General features: G+C 37.0%; 1 protein-coding gene and 1 pseudogene across 1 annotated transcript; both read right to left on the reverse strand.

The window, feature by feature from the left end:
• Positions 1-105: 105 nt before the first annotated feature.
• Positions 106-15,798, reverse strand: LOC146489663 (uncharacterized; annotated as a pseudogene).
• Positions 15,799-19,692: 3,894 nt separating this feature from the next.
• LOC146489664 (uncharacterized) lies at positions 19,693-20,864 on the reverse strand. Its single transcript, XM_085104821.1, has 2 exons — positions 20,361-20,864; positions 19,693-20,253 (listed from the first exon to the last, which is right to left on the reverse strand). The coding sequence occupies exons 1-2, from the start codon at positions 20,862-20,864 to the stop codon at positions 19,693-19,695; spliced, it is 1,065 nt and encodes a 354-aa protein (XP_084960947.1).
• Between the last annotated feature and the right edge of the window lie 372 nt (positions 20,865-21,236).

Below are 21,236 nucleotides of genomic sequence, written 5' to 3' on the forward strand. Positions count from 1 at the left end.
TATTCGCAGAATCAGCTAAAGGATGATGTAAACTACGTGCTGCCTACAAGAAAGCTAAAGAACTTAACATCAAGAGAGCTTTCATTAAAGGTAAAAATCTAATAGTTAACGGCAACAGATACGCAGCAAACACTGTGCTTGAGTACCTTTTACCAAGTAAGAAGGGCGATGTTTAGGAACCATACATGCCCTCCTAACAACATTTACATGAGATGCCTTGGTGTATTTCCACTCGGCATGAGAGCATTCTCCTTCTTCAGCTGGTCTCTTCAGGCTCCTACAATGGCACAAGAAAGTGTGATGAGTAAAGAAAAATTCAACATTTTGCTTGAAAATTCTTTAAAGACCAATCGCCACTTACCGGTACTTTCTTTCCATCTTGACGAGTAATTGTTGACGTCCTTGCCGGTACGTGTGCTCTTCATGAATGAATTAGAAGCGCGTCTCATATGAGAATAAAATGTTCTCACATGTAAGTTATAGAGGTGGCAAATTGTGTAGGACAATAGCCAGTTATGAATCACCTTTGTCCAGAATAAACAAAGGTCAATTGAGAATAAGTTCTTTCATTTGGAAAGTAAAAAGACAATATTGAGCTTTCTCACTCTTGATTTTGAATTGTCAATTCCGCAGTGAAAGAGGTTTGTCAGATATATCCAGCCCAGTTGCTACTTTGAGATCTCAGAGAAATTAGGTTGAAATTGTGTAATTTCGGAAAACAATGTCGGGATGAAATTTGGCTGAATTAAAAAAAAAGGTGTGAATTGAGTTGTGAATACTACTGGACTGGTAGGGCATCCCTAAACTTTTTACTTGGTCACAAGACCGGAATGAAAGTTTCATCGAAGCTTTGGATTTATGTCTTTGCTTTTCTGGACGAAAACGACTTAGTGAGTGCTGCTGGCATGTGTTACGAGTGGCGGGAAATGATCTTCAGAATCAGAGAGTCCTTTCTGATGGATTTAGAGTGGGAGGAACTGGATCTTTCGGGGCAAGGAAGTTTGTATAGTTTCGTCCCACTGAGGATTTTTACTGCTTTGATCAACCTAAATTTGTCTTCCACAGCGATCTCAAATCCTCATTTGCAGCAAATAATACGGGTTGCTGCGAATTTGGATGGGCTGAACATTTCGAACTGGCCTGGTTTGGACCAAAGTTGCATCTTCCAAATCAAGCAAGATTTGAACCAGCTAAGACACGTGGATATCTCTGGAAACCCTCAATTTGCAATTCTTGCGGTTGCATGTCTTTGCTCTTGCAAAAATCTTCAAATCATTGTAACTTATGGATTGAAGTTAAGTCCGGAGGAATTGCTTTTCCTAACAAAAACATTTGACTCAGTTTCCACCGGAACATTGGAGATAGAAACAGAGGATGGCTATTATGCCTCGAACGCAATGAATATGTTTGCCGAAGAAGTGTTTGAGGACAAACTGTTGTTTTAGCTTTTTCCTATTGTCGTTTTACTGGGTTTTCGTTTCCGTTTTTGTGATTGGTGATTGGAATTTTGTTGTAGACTGCCTAAGGTATACCAGAAGAACTAAACAATGTTTTTAGAAGTCAATTTGCTGTATTACAGTGAAATGCGATATGTTGTTGACGTAAGAAATAAAACAAGAACCGTGCATATAGTCATGTTTTGAGTGTTGTGTTTCTTTATGTGCCCCATCTTGCAACAAAAATGTGTCAGAAATGATACTTCCCCATTTCACATTTTCATTGAACTCGGCAAGCTTATAGGGTTTGGCTTACTTAACAGAAAGGAGCTTGAGAAAATTTAAAAAATAAGCGTGTTTAACTTTCTGAAGTGTAAGAAAATTCAAATTTCGCACGCTCAACGTGGATAGCCAATCAAAGGGACCGATTCTCATTATAATTAAAAAGTTGTCGCCTTTTATTCCAACGGTGTATTTTGCACTACTCCCGCTGGTTTTGGCCTAGTTCTTGCATGGAACATTACTTAATCGTTTCCGCAAAATCTGCGAAGGAGATCCTCGAAAAATTTTTTGAGCATCTCAATACTCGAAACTCGAGCCTCGAACCTAGATAATCGATTCTCGATGGCTTCGAGGATCGAGTTTCGAGTCGAGACTGTCAACTTACATTTGCACGGTACTGTGCCAGTATTTGTAGGTATATTAGAAGTACATGTACCACAACACATCTAATGGTTCTGAGCATTGGACAAGTTGATTTGACCATTAACAAACTCAGTCGTCAGTGTGCTTTGTTAGTGTGTGTGTGTGTTCCAGTAAAGCTACATTCATCCTTGTCCATGGTATGTGAATAATTTGGGTTGAAATCAATCAACTAGGATATAGCTTCTATATAAGTACATGCACTTTGACTGAGTTTGATGTCTGAACTTCTGTCAGGTCACCTACATTTTGCTTTCCATATAATACATGTAGAAAGGACATTAAATTGCCCCTTAATTCCTCCATGACTTGGCGCCAAAGTTTACCAATTACGTAAAATTTCTACATGACACAAAACACCTGTCAGATTGTTTACTTTTGACAGTGCATGCAAGGCCTTGCCTGATGTACTGTACATGTAAGCCCTGATAATTGATCCCAAATGGTATGTGTGCATGGGCAAACAAAGAAGAATCTATGAATCTTTCCATTTTGTTGTAATATGCATGTGATCCCAAGAAATCAGAAGATACTAAATTAAGTAAGAGCTCTCTTTCATAGAATGCAGTTCATATTGACCTCGATGTCTGTTTATGTATAACACTTAAGTAACTTCAGCACCATAAACATGTAATTTTCTGTTTATAATACACACCATCATGTAAACAGCTGTAATCAGTGATTGCCAATGGAACTGATCAGAGATGATTCACATATTTACTTTCTTTAAAAATTCCAGCTGCTTTTTCGCAACATGCTCAATAATGCCCCCATTGTCTTTAAGCAAAATGTTCTTTCGGCAGCGGCATAGCTTTCTGAAAATGTCAGAAAGGTCATCTTGCTCCTTCTTCCATGCTTTCAGCCTTTCCTCCATATCATCCTTAACAACGTTAATGGCACAAAGAAATTTTAATAATTTTCTGATGACAAGTTATTGTACTCAGTGTACAGTTCATGAAAATATCTATACCCTACCCTCTCATGGATATTTTTAATTTAGTAATTTATTTATTTTGCCACACCACAAATACAATGTAAACAAAAACAAAAAAAAAATAGAAAAAATTAGATGTAACAATGGCGAGGAGACCTAAAGGAAACTATGAAGCTTATATTACTTAGGTCTCTTCAGTTATTATTTTACAAGATGAAATCAAAAAAGAAGATGAGAAAACGACGATGGATACAATTACAATTTCATACAATTACAATGCCAAAAAGAGGAAGGATATATTACGACAAGAAAAGCTACAAGAAAATGAAAACTACTGATAGTTATTATAGAAAAACGCGTCACTGATTTCTTAAAGGAGATAGAAGAGGATTAGTTGACGATTTCAGTACACAAGGAGTGGTAAAATTTAGGTCCCTGGTAAAAAACGGAAAATTGTTTGATGTTAGTTCGACAAAGAGGCAAACGATATAAATGAGAGTTTCTTGTATGATACGAATTTCTTTCTGTAAGGTGAATTTACTGTCAAATTTTAAAGGAAAGGTACGGTTTTGGTAAGAGTGCATGAATAAACCTAATTGAAATAGGTGTATGTCATGAAATTTTAAAATACCAAGTTTTCTAAAGATTGGATCAGTATGTCCATAGAAATGGGTTTTAGCTATAGTTCTCACCACTCGTTTCTGAAGAATTTCAAGACGAACAAGGTTAGATTTGTAAGTGGAGGCCCAAATAAAGTTGCAGTAAAAAAGTATGGGTAGACTAGTGAAAATTTATACTGTTCGTTGTGATTTTGTCGACAAGTAGAATTTAGATTTGCAAATTATTCCAATAGACTTTGTTAGCCACATGTGAGATTTCGGACTTCCAGTTGAAATTTTCATCTAGAATTACTCTCAAGAAAACTGTTTCTTTTACCTGATCAAGTTTATAATTATTTATTAAAAGTTGAATATCATGACTTGTACGTTTTTGACTTGGTTTAAATACCATAAATTTAATTTTTTCCAGATTTAATGAGAGCTTGTTAGCTCTAAGCCAAATTGACAACTTATTTAGCTCAGTATTCAATATGTTAGCTAAGCAATCTGCATCCTTATTGGACAGAAAAGCGTTGGTATCATCAGCAAATATGATTAACTGTAATATTTTAGATGCATTGTTTATCATTTATCATCATTGATATAAAGCCAAAAAAATAAAGGTCCTAAAATAGAGCCTTGTGGGACACCACATGAAATGTTGGTACGTGAAGAAACGTGACCGTTGTATTCAACAAATTGGAGTCTGTTTGAAAAATAGCTCTTTATTCATTTCAAGGCCAAGCCACGTATGACATAGTGTTCAAGTCTATCAAATAAGATAGAATGATCAACTGTGTCAAAAGCTTTCGAGAGGTCTAAGAAGACGCCAACTGCTAATTCACCGTTATCCAACGCAGATGAAATTTTGTGATGCAAATCAATCAAAGCAAGCATGGTAGAGTGATTTTTCCTAAAACCAAACTGGTTATCACAGAGAATATGTAAATTAGACAAATAATCAATTATGCGACCGTAGAAGATTCTCTCTAGGAATTTGGAAAAACTAGGTAAGATCGAAACAGGCCTGTAGTTAGTGAACAATGACGTGTCATCAGCTTTAAACAGAGGTACTACACGAGCTATTTTCATTTGATCTGGTACAATACCATAAGCAATTGACAAATTCATAATGTGAGCCAGGGGTTCAGAAATAATTAGAATGGATTCTTTAATTATAGACATTGGGATACTATCATAGCCAGTCGCCTTTCCGGATGTAAAAGACTGAGCAATGGTGATAATTTCATCTTTGGTTGTTGGGTTAAAGAAGATTAAATCTCAGAAGGTTCCGGATAAACATGTGAACATGGAGGAGACTGAATTTTTCTTGCAAGGTTAGGACCAATACTAGAGAAGTAACAGGAAAACCTATTAGCGACTTCTATTGGATCAGAGATTTCTAGATTATTGGATCTAAATACCGTATTTACTTGAGGTTTTGACTTTTTTCTATTAATGACTTCATTTAGAATTTTCCAAGTGGCATGGGTATTTGATTTAACATCTTGCAATTTCTTCTCGCAGTACAAACGCTTAACCAAACGCAAGGTGTGATTCAATTTGTTTTTATATGTTTTATAGAGCGAAGCATTGACCATAGATGGAACACGGAGATATTTTTTGTAAAGATTATTCTTCCTTTTGATTGATTTAAGAAGTGCTTTCATTAACCATGGTTTTTTAAAGTGCCCTTTGCTTACGGTTTACTCTCTTGAGAGGGAAGCAGTCATTATATATCCCTGAATACAATTCAAGAAAGTGTTTGTACGCAGTATTTGGCTCGTCAAAATCTTTGAGCGAAGACCAATCAACATTTCTTAGTTTTTCAACAAATGAAGGAATGTTATCTGGGTTTTTGTTTCTCATAAAAACGGGATCTTGTCTACATCGATTTAGTAACGTGGTATCTGAATGGATTGAAAAGACGGGTAGATGATCTGAAATATCAGTAAATATTAAGCCGCTTCTCGAACGCTCGAAAAAATTTTTCTCAAAAATATTATCAATTAACGTAGCGGTGTGAGAGGTAATTCGCGAGGGACGAGTAATCAAGGGTAAAAACATATTAGAGTACATTCCATCTAGAAATTGGACTGTAAGCTGATGATGTTGGTAGTTCAATAAATTAACGTTGAAATCCCCCATGAGGAAACATATTTTGTTCTCTCTAGAGATTTTATCTAATGATTCATTGTTTGATGACCGAAATCGTCAACTCTTTGATTAGGAGGTCTGTACACAATACCAACAACTATATTTTTTTCCGAGGTCTTATCACTTCAACGAATAGTGATTCTGCAATGTCAACATTGCTAATGAACAAATCTTCTTGAAGTTTGAACTGCAGATCGTTTGAAACAAACAAACCTACCCCACCTCCAATTCTATTTTGCCTATGTTTGTGATGAAACTTAAAACTATTAATATCGGTTGGATGGGAAGACTCACTTAGCCAGGTCTCAGAAATTCTGATGACAGAAAACTTAATGTCTAAACATGATAAAAGGTCCGTTAGGCTGTTTAAATTGAGTGAAAGGCTACGAATATTAAGGTGAAGAAGAGAGAAGTCAGTGCCAGAAAAATTTTCGTGTGAGAGTATTTCGTTAAATTGATTTTCAATGAAATAGTCACAGGGAGTCTTTCCTGTGTTGAAATTAATATCAGGATCAAGACATTCTAACTGTGTTAAAGAAACGCTTGAATTACAAAACTGGCCAGAACTGAGGACATCCTCAAAATACTAAAACAAAAATTAGGAAAAACATAAAATTAGATGATATATAGATACATAGTTTCAATATACAGCATACATACCTTTGTAAGAATTTCAAATTGTATGACTAAAAGTAAATAATAATTGTAATAATATTTCCTGATCATTTGCCTTTACTTACACGATGAGCAAACGAACAGATAACAGGAAGGAAGCTATTTCAATAGCAGAGCTTTTTAACAATGCACTGTGCCAAACGTCTGGTACCAATGAAGTAATATAAGCTACTATTACCATACTCATAAAAGTAAGTTAAGTGGTTATTGTCACTCACATTGTTTCTTGATCAACCAAGTGCACTCCGACGAATCATTTGGGCGCTGGAAAATTCTCTAAATAACACTGAAATGAACACCAACAATAAAACAAATAAAGAACAATAATCCAATAAACTAAGTGTCATAACCAAATGATAGCTTGAAGCATCATAAGCACTTTCCAATGAACTGTATAAGCTGATTTGCCACCCACCACTTTAGATGGAAAACAATATTAAGTGCATTTTAAGCTGCCAGCATGATTAGTATTTGACAAGCTACACTGAACTGTATCAGGTGTATCACCCAGCAGCTCAGTTAATATTAACTGCTAGCTGGCAACATGATTAGTATTTAAATTACACTGAACTGTATCAGGTGCATCACCCAGCAGCTCAGTTAATATTAACTGCTAGCTGGCAACATGATTAGTATTTAAATTACACTGAACTGTACCAGATATGTCACCCACCAGTTTGGCTAATATTAAGTGCAAACTGGGAACATGATAAGTATTTAAATTACACTGAACTGTATCAGATATGTCACCCACCAGTTCAGTTAATATTAACTGAAACCTGGCAACATGATTAGTATTTAAATTACACTGACATCTGTAAACCACAATCAAAGCGCTCATGGGGACAGCATCGTTTTATTTGTCATGCGGTAGATGACTGGAACGCTCTCCCAGACGGCATTAGGAACATTTCCAATTTTTTAGTTTTTAGACGTCTTATTAGAAACATGTAGACTTTTTTATCGATCTTATCCTTTTTACTTTTTACTTTTTAGATAGCTATATTTGTAATTTTTTTGTATTCTTACGTTAGATTTATGCAGGGCCTCACTGAAAACCACATTTTGTGACGTGGGCTCCCTGTTAAAATATCTTATTTATTGAACTGTATCAAGTGTGTCACCCACCAGTTCAGGGTGATATTAAGTGCAAACTGGCAACATGATTAGTATTCAAATTACACTGAACTGAATCAGGTGTGTCACCCACCAGTTCAGTTAATATTAAGTGCAAACTGGCAACATGATTAGTATTCAAATTACACTGAACTGTATTAGGTGCGTCACCCACCAGTTCAGTTAATATTAAGTGCTACCTGGCAACAAGATTAGTATTTAAATTACAATGAGCTGTATCAGGTGTGTCACCCACCAGTTCAGTTAATATTAAGTGCAAGCTGGTAGCATGATTAACAACAATTATGATGGAAAAAGTATTATATGCAAGTTCACAGGATGATAAGTATTTTTATTTTATCATTACTCTTTTCTTGTTATCATTACTCTTGGTCACACCATATAAAGGACCAGCCTACTCTGCCTTGTTTTTTCTGTGAATTATTAATTATGACATACGCTTACATCAACACGGGATTGACAAAAGGTTACTCTGTTTAAGATCTGGTTCTTTGCAGTGTTGAGGTCAGTGTAGGGTTTCTTCAGCTTTTCCAGGGGAAGTACTTGCTCTGCGATGTCTTCAAGGTTTTGAAGTATTTCAAACTCAGTTGGACCAACAAAAAGTAATGTAGTCTGGTTGGCAGTTGCTTATCACACAGACCACAATGTAATTAATGTATATCGTCAACGCTCTATATTTAACGTCATAAATGTACATTACAGTGAGAGAGAAACTAGAAAAGTCTACAAACAATAACTAATACAGTCACACAACTATACAGTGTCTTAACAAAAGCTCTATCTTGTCAGTGGTCTCTCAGCAGCTCAATGGTTGGCGCTTTTACCTGGTGTGTGGATACCCATATACATGTATCTTTGATTCTTAACAGAAACTCAGCTTTCCATTCAAGTGCATGACATGCTTTATGCAGTGTTATTATTAAACATGAATTATCCTTAACACCGTTCAATTCTTAGGACATTCCAAACTTCAATAATTAACACTGGACTGACCTGCCATTGAACTAACATGAATGTTATGCCTGGAAATAGCAGACTGCTGCCTGGCCTTCTTCTTTACTGATATCCGGTCTCCGTGGAATGACTCAGGGCCATAATATTTAAGGGCATCATTGGCCTCCTTTAATGAGTCAATTTTGTATGTAAGGAGGCCAATAGAAGCTAAAAGCTGGTCTGTGTTACGCATTTCCATATGCAATGCACATAGCTGAATATGGCTCAGGTCCTCATCCAAGAGAAATAGCAAATCATCCCTAATACCAGTTGACCTAAAGACAAATATAAATGAAGTGATTAGTGATCTAACTTGCTATAAGTTACCTAAAAAAAGCTCAAAATGGTGATCAATACCAATGAATCTGGTTTCTGTAGCACGTCTTTGAATGGAATGCCTGCCCAGAGAAGGACTACCCTCTGCATTATATTACATGCAGATTTCTTTTGAGGTCCCATCACTCAACTGGGGTTTCAAAATTACTTTAGGGTTGGATAACTATAGCACTGGTCAGGGTAAAATAAACATAAACCATAGACACAATCTACACAAGGAAACATATGATCAGAGGAAAATGATTGATGTATTGGACAAAGAACAGCTGCCTTATAATTAAATTGCACCTAAGCTTAAGTTTGGCATTCTAACCACTAGGGCTGCAACGGTACACCAGTACACCATGATATTTCTTGTCACGATATGAATATTAACATTTAACCCTTTGACTCCTCTGTGTTTCCATAGATTTCGCATAAATAAGCTTTTTCCAAGAGCGGTTTAACTCAGTAAAATGCGCAGTAAATAAATAAATATTGTTGGCTTCCAAAATTAACTGCATATTAAACTGGAATGATTAAACAAATGTTTTCTGACGTAAAATAATATGGTTACCTATTATTAATTTGCCGAAAAACACACTTGAACGCAAAAAATTGCTAAAATTCACGGCCTGTTGATGAAGACCTTTGGCATATCAAATTTCAACCCGCTTATGCAAATTGTCCTTGATTATGCATCTGTCGCTTCTCAAACGCAAATATGAATTGACAAAAACACAAAAATCAACAAAAAGCTTTTCCAACAAAACATTTTATTGAAATAAATTATACATTTGCTATTAGAGGCAAAAAACTTTCAGTTTTTTTGCGTGCGTGCAAACACGCATGTAAAATTTTAAGACATTCTGTGTTTGTTCAAAGCAATCACTTGCAGTAAATTCGGGCACGTTTGCGATGAAAATTACAGAAGTTACAGAATTCTGGGTCAAATCATCACTTAAACTATTTTTAAAAAGTAAATCAACATCGGAAAACATCATTTACCGTGTTGTCACCATTGTCCTGATCTTATAAAGTCCGTTTGAAGCACGCGGCTCAGTTTTAATTTTTGAGCCATATTTCGCTAGTGGCGTGGAAATTAAAGAGATCACAACGCGAAACGGCTTTTCGCTGTTTTTGAAGGCCTCTGAGTGCTTTTTTTCTGGTGGTAGATTATTGTTCACGGTTATTCCTTTCCAATGTGAGCTTAAAAATGATGTACTTGCTTTAAAAGATGAAAAAAACATGTCTTGAAACTTCAGGACCAATTCACACGCGGCACCATTTTGTAATTTTGCTCAGCTCCATGCGGTAGGTTCAGAAGGATCCTTTCCCCTACCCCCTAAAATGCCTAAAAATATGCGCAAAAGACAGATTCTGATTGGTTTATCATTCTACTAGCTATTGTGACCTTTTCAGGACAAAAAAAGCGCCAAGAGGGGAGGGAGAACGTGTCGTGTTTCACAAGCGGAGCATGCGCAATGGACGACCAGTTTTGACCGGTGTAGGAGTCAATGGGTTAAACAGCATACCACGGTATTACGATAAAATATGAAGTATTCTGTTTAAGCAATGAAAAATTGTTGTATTTTATCAGTCCTTACCCAAGTTCGTCATTTTAGCCATTGTATAGTGATTTACTAAACAAAATAATGGAGAAGCAAAATCCATCCTTTTTGCATCGCATTTGCATACTACGTATTATTCAAGATGGTGGACAAACAAACGTAGGCGTGGTTCCAATGAGTAAGTAAGATCAGTTGGTCATTTGTTACGTGCAATAGTGTATTGACTCTGTATTGTATCATATCATGCCACTTTTATCAAGATTGGTCAAGTTTGGTCAGCGGTGAGTTGACCAATATGGCCGCAATTTTCTGACCGCTACTCGTTCCTTTCGAGCGTGTAAACAACTATCAATGCTACCCACCTTGAATAACCCTCGCTAATTGTGGGTATCTAATATTGTAGTAAGTCTTCTCTTATAATAAATTGTTGTAGTTGTTGTTGTTGTATCGTTGCAACCCTACTAACTACTACATCCACAGCTTGAAAGTAGCTTCTTTTATACAAGCAATGTAATGTTTCTGGGGAAGATAACAGTGCAAATGCACACAATGGTCTTTGTATATACCTTCCAATATCTGGTTTGCTGCGTAGACAATCCACACAAGTTTTATCTGGTGCCACATCATGACAAGAGCAGCCCTAAAAATATTTTGATTTGGTGAACCCTATTGTCAAGACGTCTTTGGTGTGCACTACATATGTTCAGTGAATTATAAATACAATGCACAAAAAGAACATTCAAAACTTATAAAGAGTTGTTGTTTCATTAAGAAAATAGACAGTACAAAGAAGAAAACGTTTAGATAAACATAATTATAAACATTACTTGCAAAAAATTTCGGACTTTTAATTTTCGGACACTGTTTCCCTCATTTCGGACAGTTTTCGGACAAACATTTCGGACACTGCGCTGAAACATGCCTAAAGTAAATTTACGACTAAAAAACATGAATTAGACTGAGATAAATCTGTGAAAATGATAGTTTTACTGTACCTTCAAGGTTTTACAGCTGGATACACCAACAAGAACATAACACAAACTCAATCAAGCTTATGCCTCAAGCAGTTTCTCAAATATTTTCCTTTCCAGTGATGAAAAGAACGACTGAGCAAAGCCGCCTAATCCAAATTCTAGCCATATCATGTATATTGGCTTTGAATATGTGATGCCCAGGCGTGTAGGAGGGGGTGTTCGAGGGGTTCAAGCGAACCCCCTTTGAAGATCAATAATGGCGGAAGGAAAACTTTTAACAAAAACAACAATTTGCAGATTCAGATTATGTAAAGGGCTTGTCCCGCAAATAGCCACAAAGCTAGTGGAGGCGGGACAAGACAAAAAAATTACAGTAAATTACAAACATGTTGGAAAACGGAAAACTTAACTTTAGGTAAGACTACACATCAAAATTAAAGTAAATTATATGTAATTTTTTACTATCATTAATATTACAATAGAAAAGAGATGGAAAGGGAAGAGGAGAATCAGATTATACTAGCAAAGAGAAGAACATAGATGATCAGTTTTTCATTTGGTCAATTATCGTTTCCACTTCAATATAGGAGTCTACAGTTTCAAGTGTGTCAAATAACATTCCTTTTAGGGATTCGTTAAAATATTTTTTTGCACTTGTTTTTAGAGTTGCAGGTATCCCGTTCCAAATCTTGACCCCAGCACGCGAGAATACATTTCGTGTGGCATTAATGCAAAATTCCTTTGTATAAAAATGATCAGAGGTAGAGGAATGCGTTTTATAGGAATGGACACTAGAAATTCGAGAAAACAGATTCAAAATATTTCTTGGGGCAGTGTTTTCGTTTATATCAAACATGAGGTTGCAAATGGATTCATAATACAAGAATTGTACTGGTAATATTTTTCCTTTAACAACAAAAGGTATGGCATGGTCGTTTGTTTCAGCAAAATATATTAGCCGCAATGCGCGCTTTTGAAGAACAAGAATTTGATCAAGGAATGTTTTACATTCATTGCCCCAAGAAATGAGACCATAAGCTATGTAAGGTACAATAAGAGACTGATAAATATTCAAAAGAGTGCAAGTAGGAACAATATGCCGTAATCTTGCGATTAGCCCAATTGTGTTACTTATTTTTGTTGCAACAGAATAATATTAATATGTGTATTCCAGGATAAATTTTCATCAATTAACAATCCAAGATATTTAATGAAGTTTTTACGTCCAAGAGAAACCTTTTTGTTGTTTTCATTGTCAAAAATATAGATCTGGGGTTTATAGCTGAGCTATTTCTGGTGAGGGCGAGAAATAACATAGTTTGATTTTTTAATATTCAAAGTAAGCTTGTTAGAAGTCAGCCAGGTATATAGGTTGCGTAATTCTTCATTTAGTATACGTTCTAGTGACTTTAAGTCTTTATGAGCAAAAGGAACATTAGTGTCATCTTCAAAAAGAAAGAATTGGAGTTTATTCGAGCATTTTTGAATGTCATTTATACAGAGCAGGAAGAGAAGTGGTCCCAGAAAGGAGCCTTGGGGTACACCACAATTTATATTTAGTCTGCCACATATACAACTGTTGATTTCAGTAGTTTGTGTACGATGTGATAAATAGGAGAAAAATCATTGATAATTCCGCGGAAACCATAATAATTTAATTTATTGAGTAATATGTTATGATTAACAGTATCAAAGGCTTTTTTCAAATCAATAAAAACTCCACAAGAAAAAATGTTTTTGTCCATATTGGTTTTAAATAATGTTCCTGTGGTCGAAATACATCAACCAAAGAAGAATAGAGATGTAAACCCGTTCTTTGGGCCTTATGTCTTATAGGACAGGACGGTTTTATTTCCGGACACTACTTTTGTATGAAATCAAAATCGTCCGAAATTTTTTGTAAGTAATGTATGTGGATTTGTTGCAGAAAGTTGTGGAAAGGGTTTTGGAGAAGATTCTCTTTCTCAAATACATAAAGAAACAGGTGTTACAGGGGTACATGTACACTAATCAACCCATTCATTAATTTGTGACCATGAAGAAACCCTTTCCAAACACTCACTCTGATTGGATCACAAATAAAACAAAATTCTTTATCAATTCCACGTCCCCCAAGGCAAAATTTATTGTCATCCTTTTGGCAAGGAGAAGAAGCAGAGTCTTGTAATCCACAGTAACTGAAAAGTAACAATATGAAAAGAAAAAAATTAACCAAAGAAAATACAGTAAAAATATTCTGTGGTGTTAGGGTGGATTTATTCCCAGTGCAAATTTTCCCTTCACTGAATTAGTTGCCTAATCTATAATATGCTACAGTCGAACCTTGATTATATGGACTCGTCCAGACCGCGGTAAATAGTCCGCATAATCGAAAATATGAATATTAATGAGATGTAAACAAAAGGTTACAGTAAAGAAGACATCGCTTTAATTATGAAATCGGTTTCCCAGTAGATATTTGTTGAATAAACTAGGCGTACAGGGCTTTATCCAACTGCTCATCATTGACCAGCTTCAGGGACTTTAATTTTAATCCTTCGCTTGTCTCGATGCTGTCAGTAAATTTTAGGATATTGTCTTTGTTCTTCCGTATGTCAGAGATCTGCTGCTTTCTGATGACAAATTTTTGAGCTAAATTTGTTCCTTTTTCTCCTTTATCCAAATCTGCTTATCTTTAATTGATAAAACGGCTCGCTTTCGCTTTGTAGACACGTTTTTGATTTGAGTTTACGATCGATCGCTCGTGTGTTTACATAACCGACGCGGAAGGAACTAACCAAGCATGAAATTCCCTTGGCAATAAAACAATTGAGCCAATCAGATATCAGCTGAACATATCAGAATATTTCTTTGTCTCGTCACGCTTGCAAATTTTGAAAAGTGCACAGGATAATACGCTGTTTCAACAGTCTTTTGAAAGGATTATTGGGCTTTTTGCGACCTTGAGTTCAAAACATCTCAAGTAATTAATATTCATGAAAAATTTGGGACCAGAGAAATAAGTCCGGATAATCAAGGTTCGACTGTATTGCTGTTGTAAGGTATTCAGTCAGCCACTGATTTTAAGCTGGCGATCAATAAAATTAATGTAATATTGGATATAAGCAAACACTAGTTACTGAAATATCAATCTTACCAACAAATTCAACACTAAAATGCTTCCCATCAACTAAAACGCCTTCCTCCTTCAAACGTTTCTTTTGATCATTCACATCCTCTAAAAGAATTGTGAGATTTTCCCTTAATGTAAATAAAACAAACAAATACATGTAGACTATTATGTAATTTTTTTTAAGGGGCAAAATTATCAAGACAAGCTGATGAAGTTCACTGTAACTTTTAGATGCTGTGATAACTATTCTGCCATAATATACACGTACACAAACATGGCCCACCTTACCTTGCTGCTTACTGCAAGCTCATGCAGGTACCAACTACTTTTAAGCTATAACCCACTACTCAGAAACAGAGTGATGACCCTGGATCACTGGCACGTTAGTCTATAAGTGCAAACCACTAAATGGAAACTCTTCCTAACGGCACAGTACGAGACAGCCTTGCAACCAAAACAAGTTGTAATTTCCAATGAAATGCAGAACAGCACTTGTCATCTTTAATTTACATATTGTATATAGGCACAAAGAAAAATGTTTCAAAAATTAAAAGCCCAAGGTGTGCATTTGATGGCTAGCAAAATCGTGAACTGGATAATTTACTATATGCAAGTATATTATGGGTTAAATAAAGATAGGAAGAACTTTTGTTACACATATCACATACCTGTTCTCTTTACAGTTAGCGATAGCCAAAGGTACTGTGGCCCACAAGAGCACACCAAATTCTAGAAGTCACACCAAATTCTGAAATGTCACACCGAATTCTCTAGAAATCACACCGAATTCTCCAGAAGTCACACCGAATTCTAGAATGTCACATCAAATTCTCTAGAAGTCACACCGAATTCTAATAAACTCACACCGAATTTGAATAAACTCACACCGAATTCAAGTAAGCTCACACCAAATTCGAATAAACTCACACCGAATCGTACAATTACGTAACGAGTGACGCATGAGTACGAGCAGTCAGATGACCGCAAGGCATCCTGGTACCAATCCCGGTATCCTCTTGGTTTCTGCCTCTTCCCGCCATGTTTTTTACAAATTTGTGCTTCAATTGAGTACAGGTAAGTGCATACAAGCCTTCCTTTCATGCCGTAATGTATGGACTTGAACGGTTGCACATTATTTCGTCCCCTTATTTAAAATGAGAATGAAATGTGCTCTTACCTTTCTGTTCATCCATAAGAATTCTATTTCTAACAATAATATTGCTCTTTTATAGCAAGCTGTGTCCCAGGAAGCTTAGAAATGGCGACGACCCAAAGTGAACTAAAGTGCGAGTCTTGCCAGGCAATTGTGTCAGTCAACCATAATTTCTGCTCTTCCTGTGGCACAAGTCTTAACATCGAGGAACTGGAATTAAAATATTATTTCAGGCAGGGGTACCAATACGATGTGATTCTTATGTTCCTCTCCAAGTTCCATGCCAATGAAATGAGTCTTAGGACTCTGAAGAATAGATTCAGGTCACTAGGCCTTCAGCGCAAAGCTGCAGAATTTGACGGAGTAGGAGATAGACAAAGGATGCAACAGGAGATAGATGGGCCTGCTTGTTTGTCGGATTACAGAAGCATGTGGCACACATTGAGAAGAGAGGGCTATGCGATTCCCAGACATGTAGTGCAGCGATTATTAAAAGAAATGGATCCCGAAGGTTGTGAGATGAGATGTAGACATCGACTGCAGAGGCGAGTCTATGTGAACCCAGGTCCACACTACTGCTGGCACATAGATGGATATGACAAGTTGAAACCTTATGGGTTTCCAATACACGCGTGTATTGACGGTTTTAGCCGAAAAATACTTTGGTTGAAGCTTGCAAGGTCCAATAAACCCTGCGATTGTTGCAAGATCATACTTGGAAGTGGTTGGAGAACATGGAGGGTGTCCTACCAAAGTTAGGTCTGATTGTGGAACTGAAAACGGTTTATTAGCAGCTGCACAATGCTTCTTTATGGATGATGTGGAGAGTCACAGTTATGGCACCTCTCCTCATAATCAAAGAATTGAAGCATGGTGGTCATTTTACCGACGGAGTAGAGCCAGTTGGTGGATAAACTTCTTCAAAGACTTAATGGAGCGGTCAATCTTTACTCCTGGAAACGACCTCGAAATGGAATGTCTGTAGTTTTGTTTCTCTCTGCCTGATCCAACGCGACCTAAATACAGTGAGGGATCACTGGAATACCCATTCACGGCATGAAACAGTCCCTGGTAGACCAGATGAGCTATTCTTTTTGCCCGAATTGCATTCTTCTCAGGATTATAAGCAGCCTGTTACAGTGGAACAATGCCAGCATATTTTGGAGAACCATCTTGGTATGGAGGAATGTGGAAATGAGTACCAAGAGTATTTTGAATATGTTCTTGATAGCACAGATTTAGCACCTCCCCAGGACTGGGTCGTTTTGATGGTTGATGAACTTTACCCTATAAACAGTTGTGTTACTTTCATCTACATGCAAATGACACTTGGAAATAAAGGGCCTTTTTTGGTTTTTGCCCAAAATACCAAAGAATAATTCAACTTCCAAGAATAATGCGGTTGTGGGTTATGTTCAATGACTTCTTATATTTTATCCAAATACTAAAATGCATACTTAGTGGTACCAGCTTATAACCATTTTTTTTGTTCATGTTTTGTAAGAGGCTGTGTGAAGATGAGTGGTCGGTACCAAGATTTTTATGCCTACGGTTGTTTTCATGTTACTTTACCATGTCAGGTTGCAAAGTTCATTGGGAACTAGATTCCAAACCTGTCCCTTAAGTTTCCAATTACACAAAGTGAACTTTGCAAGATTCTCTGGCTTGGATTACAATTCTACTTATACCCAGGAAGTGAAAGCAGACTTATTTTTATAATTTGATAGAGACAAATATTCTACTGAGAAATATGTACCACTCATAAAATTCACATGAAGCTGCACCGCGTCCTGAGTGGCGTATTTCCCATATCCTTACTAGTGAGAAAATCAATGACGTCAAAACTACTGGCATTTTTAACCATTCTTATGTTGAAGGAGTCAGACGCCTTTGGTATATGCAATCTTTGGAATTTTCAAAAAAGTTTCGAATGTATATTCTTAAAGGGCATGTAAACCTCCAAAACGCGAATTTTTCTGGTCACATAGTCAAAGTACACATTTTCAGAATGCGGAATATGTAACTCTTTTTTTAAAACGAGCGCGTTTTCAGTTGGAAAAGGCTGATGCAAATTCGAAGCGCCCGCTATTTTGATTACGCCATCTTTTCCGTGACGTCACGAGTGGATCTCTGCCGACAGGAAGTGAACATTCTCCCTTCCCGACCTTTTGTAATACACACGATGTCTACATAAATTCTAGCAAATATTCATTTATCCTCTTATTCCAATATGATAAAGCGCTGTGTCGTCCAGTTTTGTGGCATTTAAACAAAACAGGATATTGCACGTGTAAGTTTCCAAGAGACTTTAGTCAAGGCGACAGTGGATTAAATTTGTTCAAGAAGCGGGATGATTTTATAGAGCCGACAAAACATTCAGCAATTTGTGGCGCTCATTTCCCATCGGACTGCTTCGAGGGTGTATATATATATGAGAAATGGGTTTTAAAAAGTAGAAGGATTTAATTCCCAGTACTGTACCGACAATTTAACAAACCCCACAGCAGAAAGCCTCGTCAGAAATGCGTAAGCGAACAATGGAAAGCGAGGAAACAGAGCAGACGGCTGGAAAGGTCACGAGAGAGCAGAGCTATATCAAAATTCGCAATCGCTTCGGAAATAACGCCAAGACAGTAAGAGACGCTTGTATTAAATTGTTCTTGTATTTATAAACAGACACTTTCACATTTATCATTCTTTTTGACATGTATCTCTTTAATGTGTCGAAATACCGAAGAAACCTCAGTGAAAGTTGGAATCGAACCCAAAAACGGCATAAAATCAGGGCAATCTGTTATAACTAAAAAAGGTTTTATTCGTCTTTTTCGTATGTTTGGTTGCGTTAACTCCGTGTACGAAGAACCCAAATCCGCTAGAAATGTACTCCGTATTTTGTTGACCTCACAGGACAGGAGCGCAGCCATCACATTTTTGCCGAGATAGCCCCAACACCAACGAACGGCAATGTAACGAAATTTCCTACACGAGACAAAAGGAATAACTGATAACTGCGCGATTCCCTATTAACTTTGTGATTTTACAGTGTGCTGTTCACAGAGAAAGGTAATGTGATAAGTGTACAAAGTAAACAAATTCATGTCCTGTACGATTGTCTGCGGCATGCTGTTGTCGGAATGCGTAATACGCAGTTTTAAGAACCCAGGCATCAAGGCAATTGTACCGAAATCCTGGATGCTTGGTTATACAGTGCATTTGCCCTGCTGGTTTCTGGTCCTCTACCTTTCGCCAAATTTGGCCGATTTCTACACAGCGAACGCTCTCGAGAGTCGTTGTTTCCCACCATATTATAACAAGAGAAAAACAACAGCATTAATAAACAAGATTCACGGTAACTTTCAGTGAAAAAACTCAATTTCTGTCTTTCAAAGGCGCAAAAATCATATAAATGCGAATGAATCACAACTCGAAAAAATTACCAGTCTGTCTTTCCGAGACGATTCGTCTCGCTTTCACCGTCTTCTTCGTTTGATTCAGGCTGCATATCACGCCGAACTCTGCGTGGCTCAAAGCGAAATGGACGAGCTCCGACATTCACGCCAGTTTCTGACACTTCACCAACATCACTGTCGCACAAATTACATTCATTTGAGCTGTTTTCATCGGATAAAATCTCCTCCAAACTGCTACTATTTTCTCTCGCTGCCATTATAATTACAGTGGTATTCTCAATTGCGCAATGTTTGTGTTCAACCGCTGACGTCACGAGCACTCGCTATTGTTTTAACCGGAAGAGAACTTCCCGCAGTAAATGTCTTTTTCTCCTTAAATATTTCGAATTGGCTAAAATAAGTTGCAAAACTGTTTTTAGCACCACTTTTTACGTAATATGAGATAAACTTGTGTTTGGGGGTTTACATGCCATTTAAAATTCCTCCGATAACAACATGCGGTCAGTACAAATTATTTGATAGACTCAAGTCAAAATCATTTCGTACCCACTTTGTCCAGAGTCTATGCATTTCCAAATGCTAATTTGCATTGTTCCAATAATATCCTCTTTGTGATCGATACCAATGACGCCAGTGTAACTATGCTCTAAAATAACGTCACACAAAGCATCATCAAATGTATCACAAGCCCTTACTGCATTGAAGAGCTCTTTGTCCTTTTCAATATCTAGGTTGTTGATGTCCACTTCAGGGTCTACCATCAACTGGTACACACTCTCATCCAATAAAGATGGCGATGGTCCTCCTTGAGCCAAAGACACTGCAATGATTTCGCCACAGGTTTTGAAATTCTTGTTATGAATATTGAACAATGAATTTATGGGTGCTCCATCTGGAAACATTGCTAGCCCCATACCAGTGATCGCCTGTGCCAGGAATTCTTGGGATAATGCACCACTGTCTACACCATTCTCTCCACTATAATGCACCCTTAGAACCTTTTCAGGAGATGATCTGCTGGCTTCTCTTTGCCACAGGGACAAAACTCTTGGAAATGGAGACCCTCTCCCGGAAACAATAAAAAACTGACCAAATCAAACAGGGGGTGTCTTAATGGGTAGTACTAATTGACATGTCATCTTTTCTGTCCTCCATATTCAAATTTCTCATCACTAATCACCACATCGGATACCTTAGGATTTTCATCTGTTGTGTTTTTCAGATGCTTCGTCTCGGGCTCCTCGACCAGCTCCTCAATATCTTTATCTGATTGACTAGTATCTTTGTCAAAGTTAAAGTCACTTAGCGTGCACAGGTACAACACAATTTTATTGTAGTCCTTTCTGGTTTCTTCTTTGTACCGTTTGAGGGAAAAGAAATCTGTACTGACAGATGTACCTGGAAGAAACTGTGCTTCGTTACCACTTTCAAACACAAGAACGTACTGTTCCGTTTCATCATAAAGGTCACTGTGAAATGCTTTCCACTTTTCCTCAGCTTTTTGCAAGATGACTTTGTAAGGGGCTTTGTTGGACACTTTCAAAGCAAGACGCTTGCGTCTCTTGGGTTCGATGCCCATCTGTTTCTCATTCCAAGCCATGAGTCCAATGTTGATTTGGACATCAATCTCTTTCTCACTTGCAGTCTTCTTGCTTACAATTGATTTCCACTGATGGGCTTTCAGTTTTTTGAACATGCTGAAAGACTTAACTTCAGAAGTTAGGGAAGAGGGTGTGGAAGAATGGCCTACGAGTAAATAAAGCAATACCCATTACTTCCTAAAGTGATAAATGGGATGTTAAAAATGTAATATGATGAAAAAGAATGAAATAATATTCGCAACATAGAAACTCCTGGTTCTCTAAAATTCATACTTGTGTCGATTTTATCTGGTTTCAACATCTGATGATTCATAGTTATACTTAGCAACACTACCACCCAGCATTTGGTTAGGTTAACGCGGATCAAGTTTACCATAGTTGGTGTCAGTCGATATAGCTACTGGTGTATCAACTGATCCTCGATCGACAGTCAGTTGTCACCCAGTCGATCGTTAACCAACTGTCGA

This window comes from Pavona decussata, unplaced genomic scaffold, assembly GCF_977016875.1.
Source record: "Pavona decussata unplaced genomic scaffold, jaPavDecu1.1 SCAFFOLD_4, whole genome shotgun sequence".
Taxonomy (NCBI): Eukaryota; Metazoa; Cnidaria; class Anthozoa; order Scleractinia; family Agariciidae; genus Pavona; species Pavona decussata.

Excerpts from the sequence above, each read along its gene's own strand:
- LOC146489664 (XM_085104821.1), bottom strand. The coding sequence starts at position 20,864 with ATGTTCAAAAAACTGAAAGCCCATCAGTGGAAATCAATTGTAAGCAAG. Across the intron at positions 20,254-20,360 it reads CAACAGATGAAAATCCTAAG|TTTTTTATTGTTTCCGGGAG; the intron begins GTATCCGATGTG and ends TGATTTGGTCAG.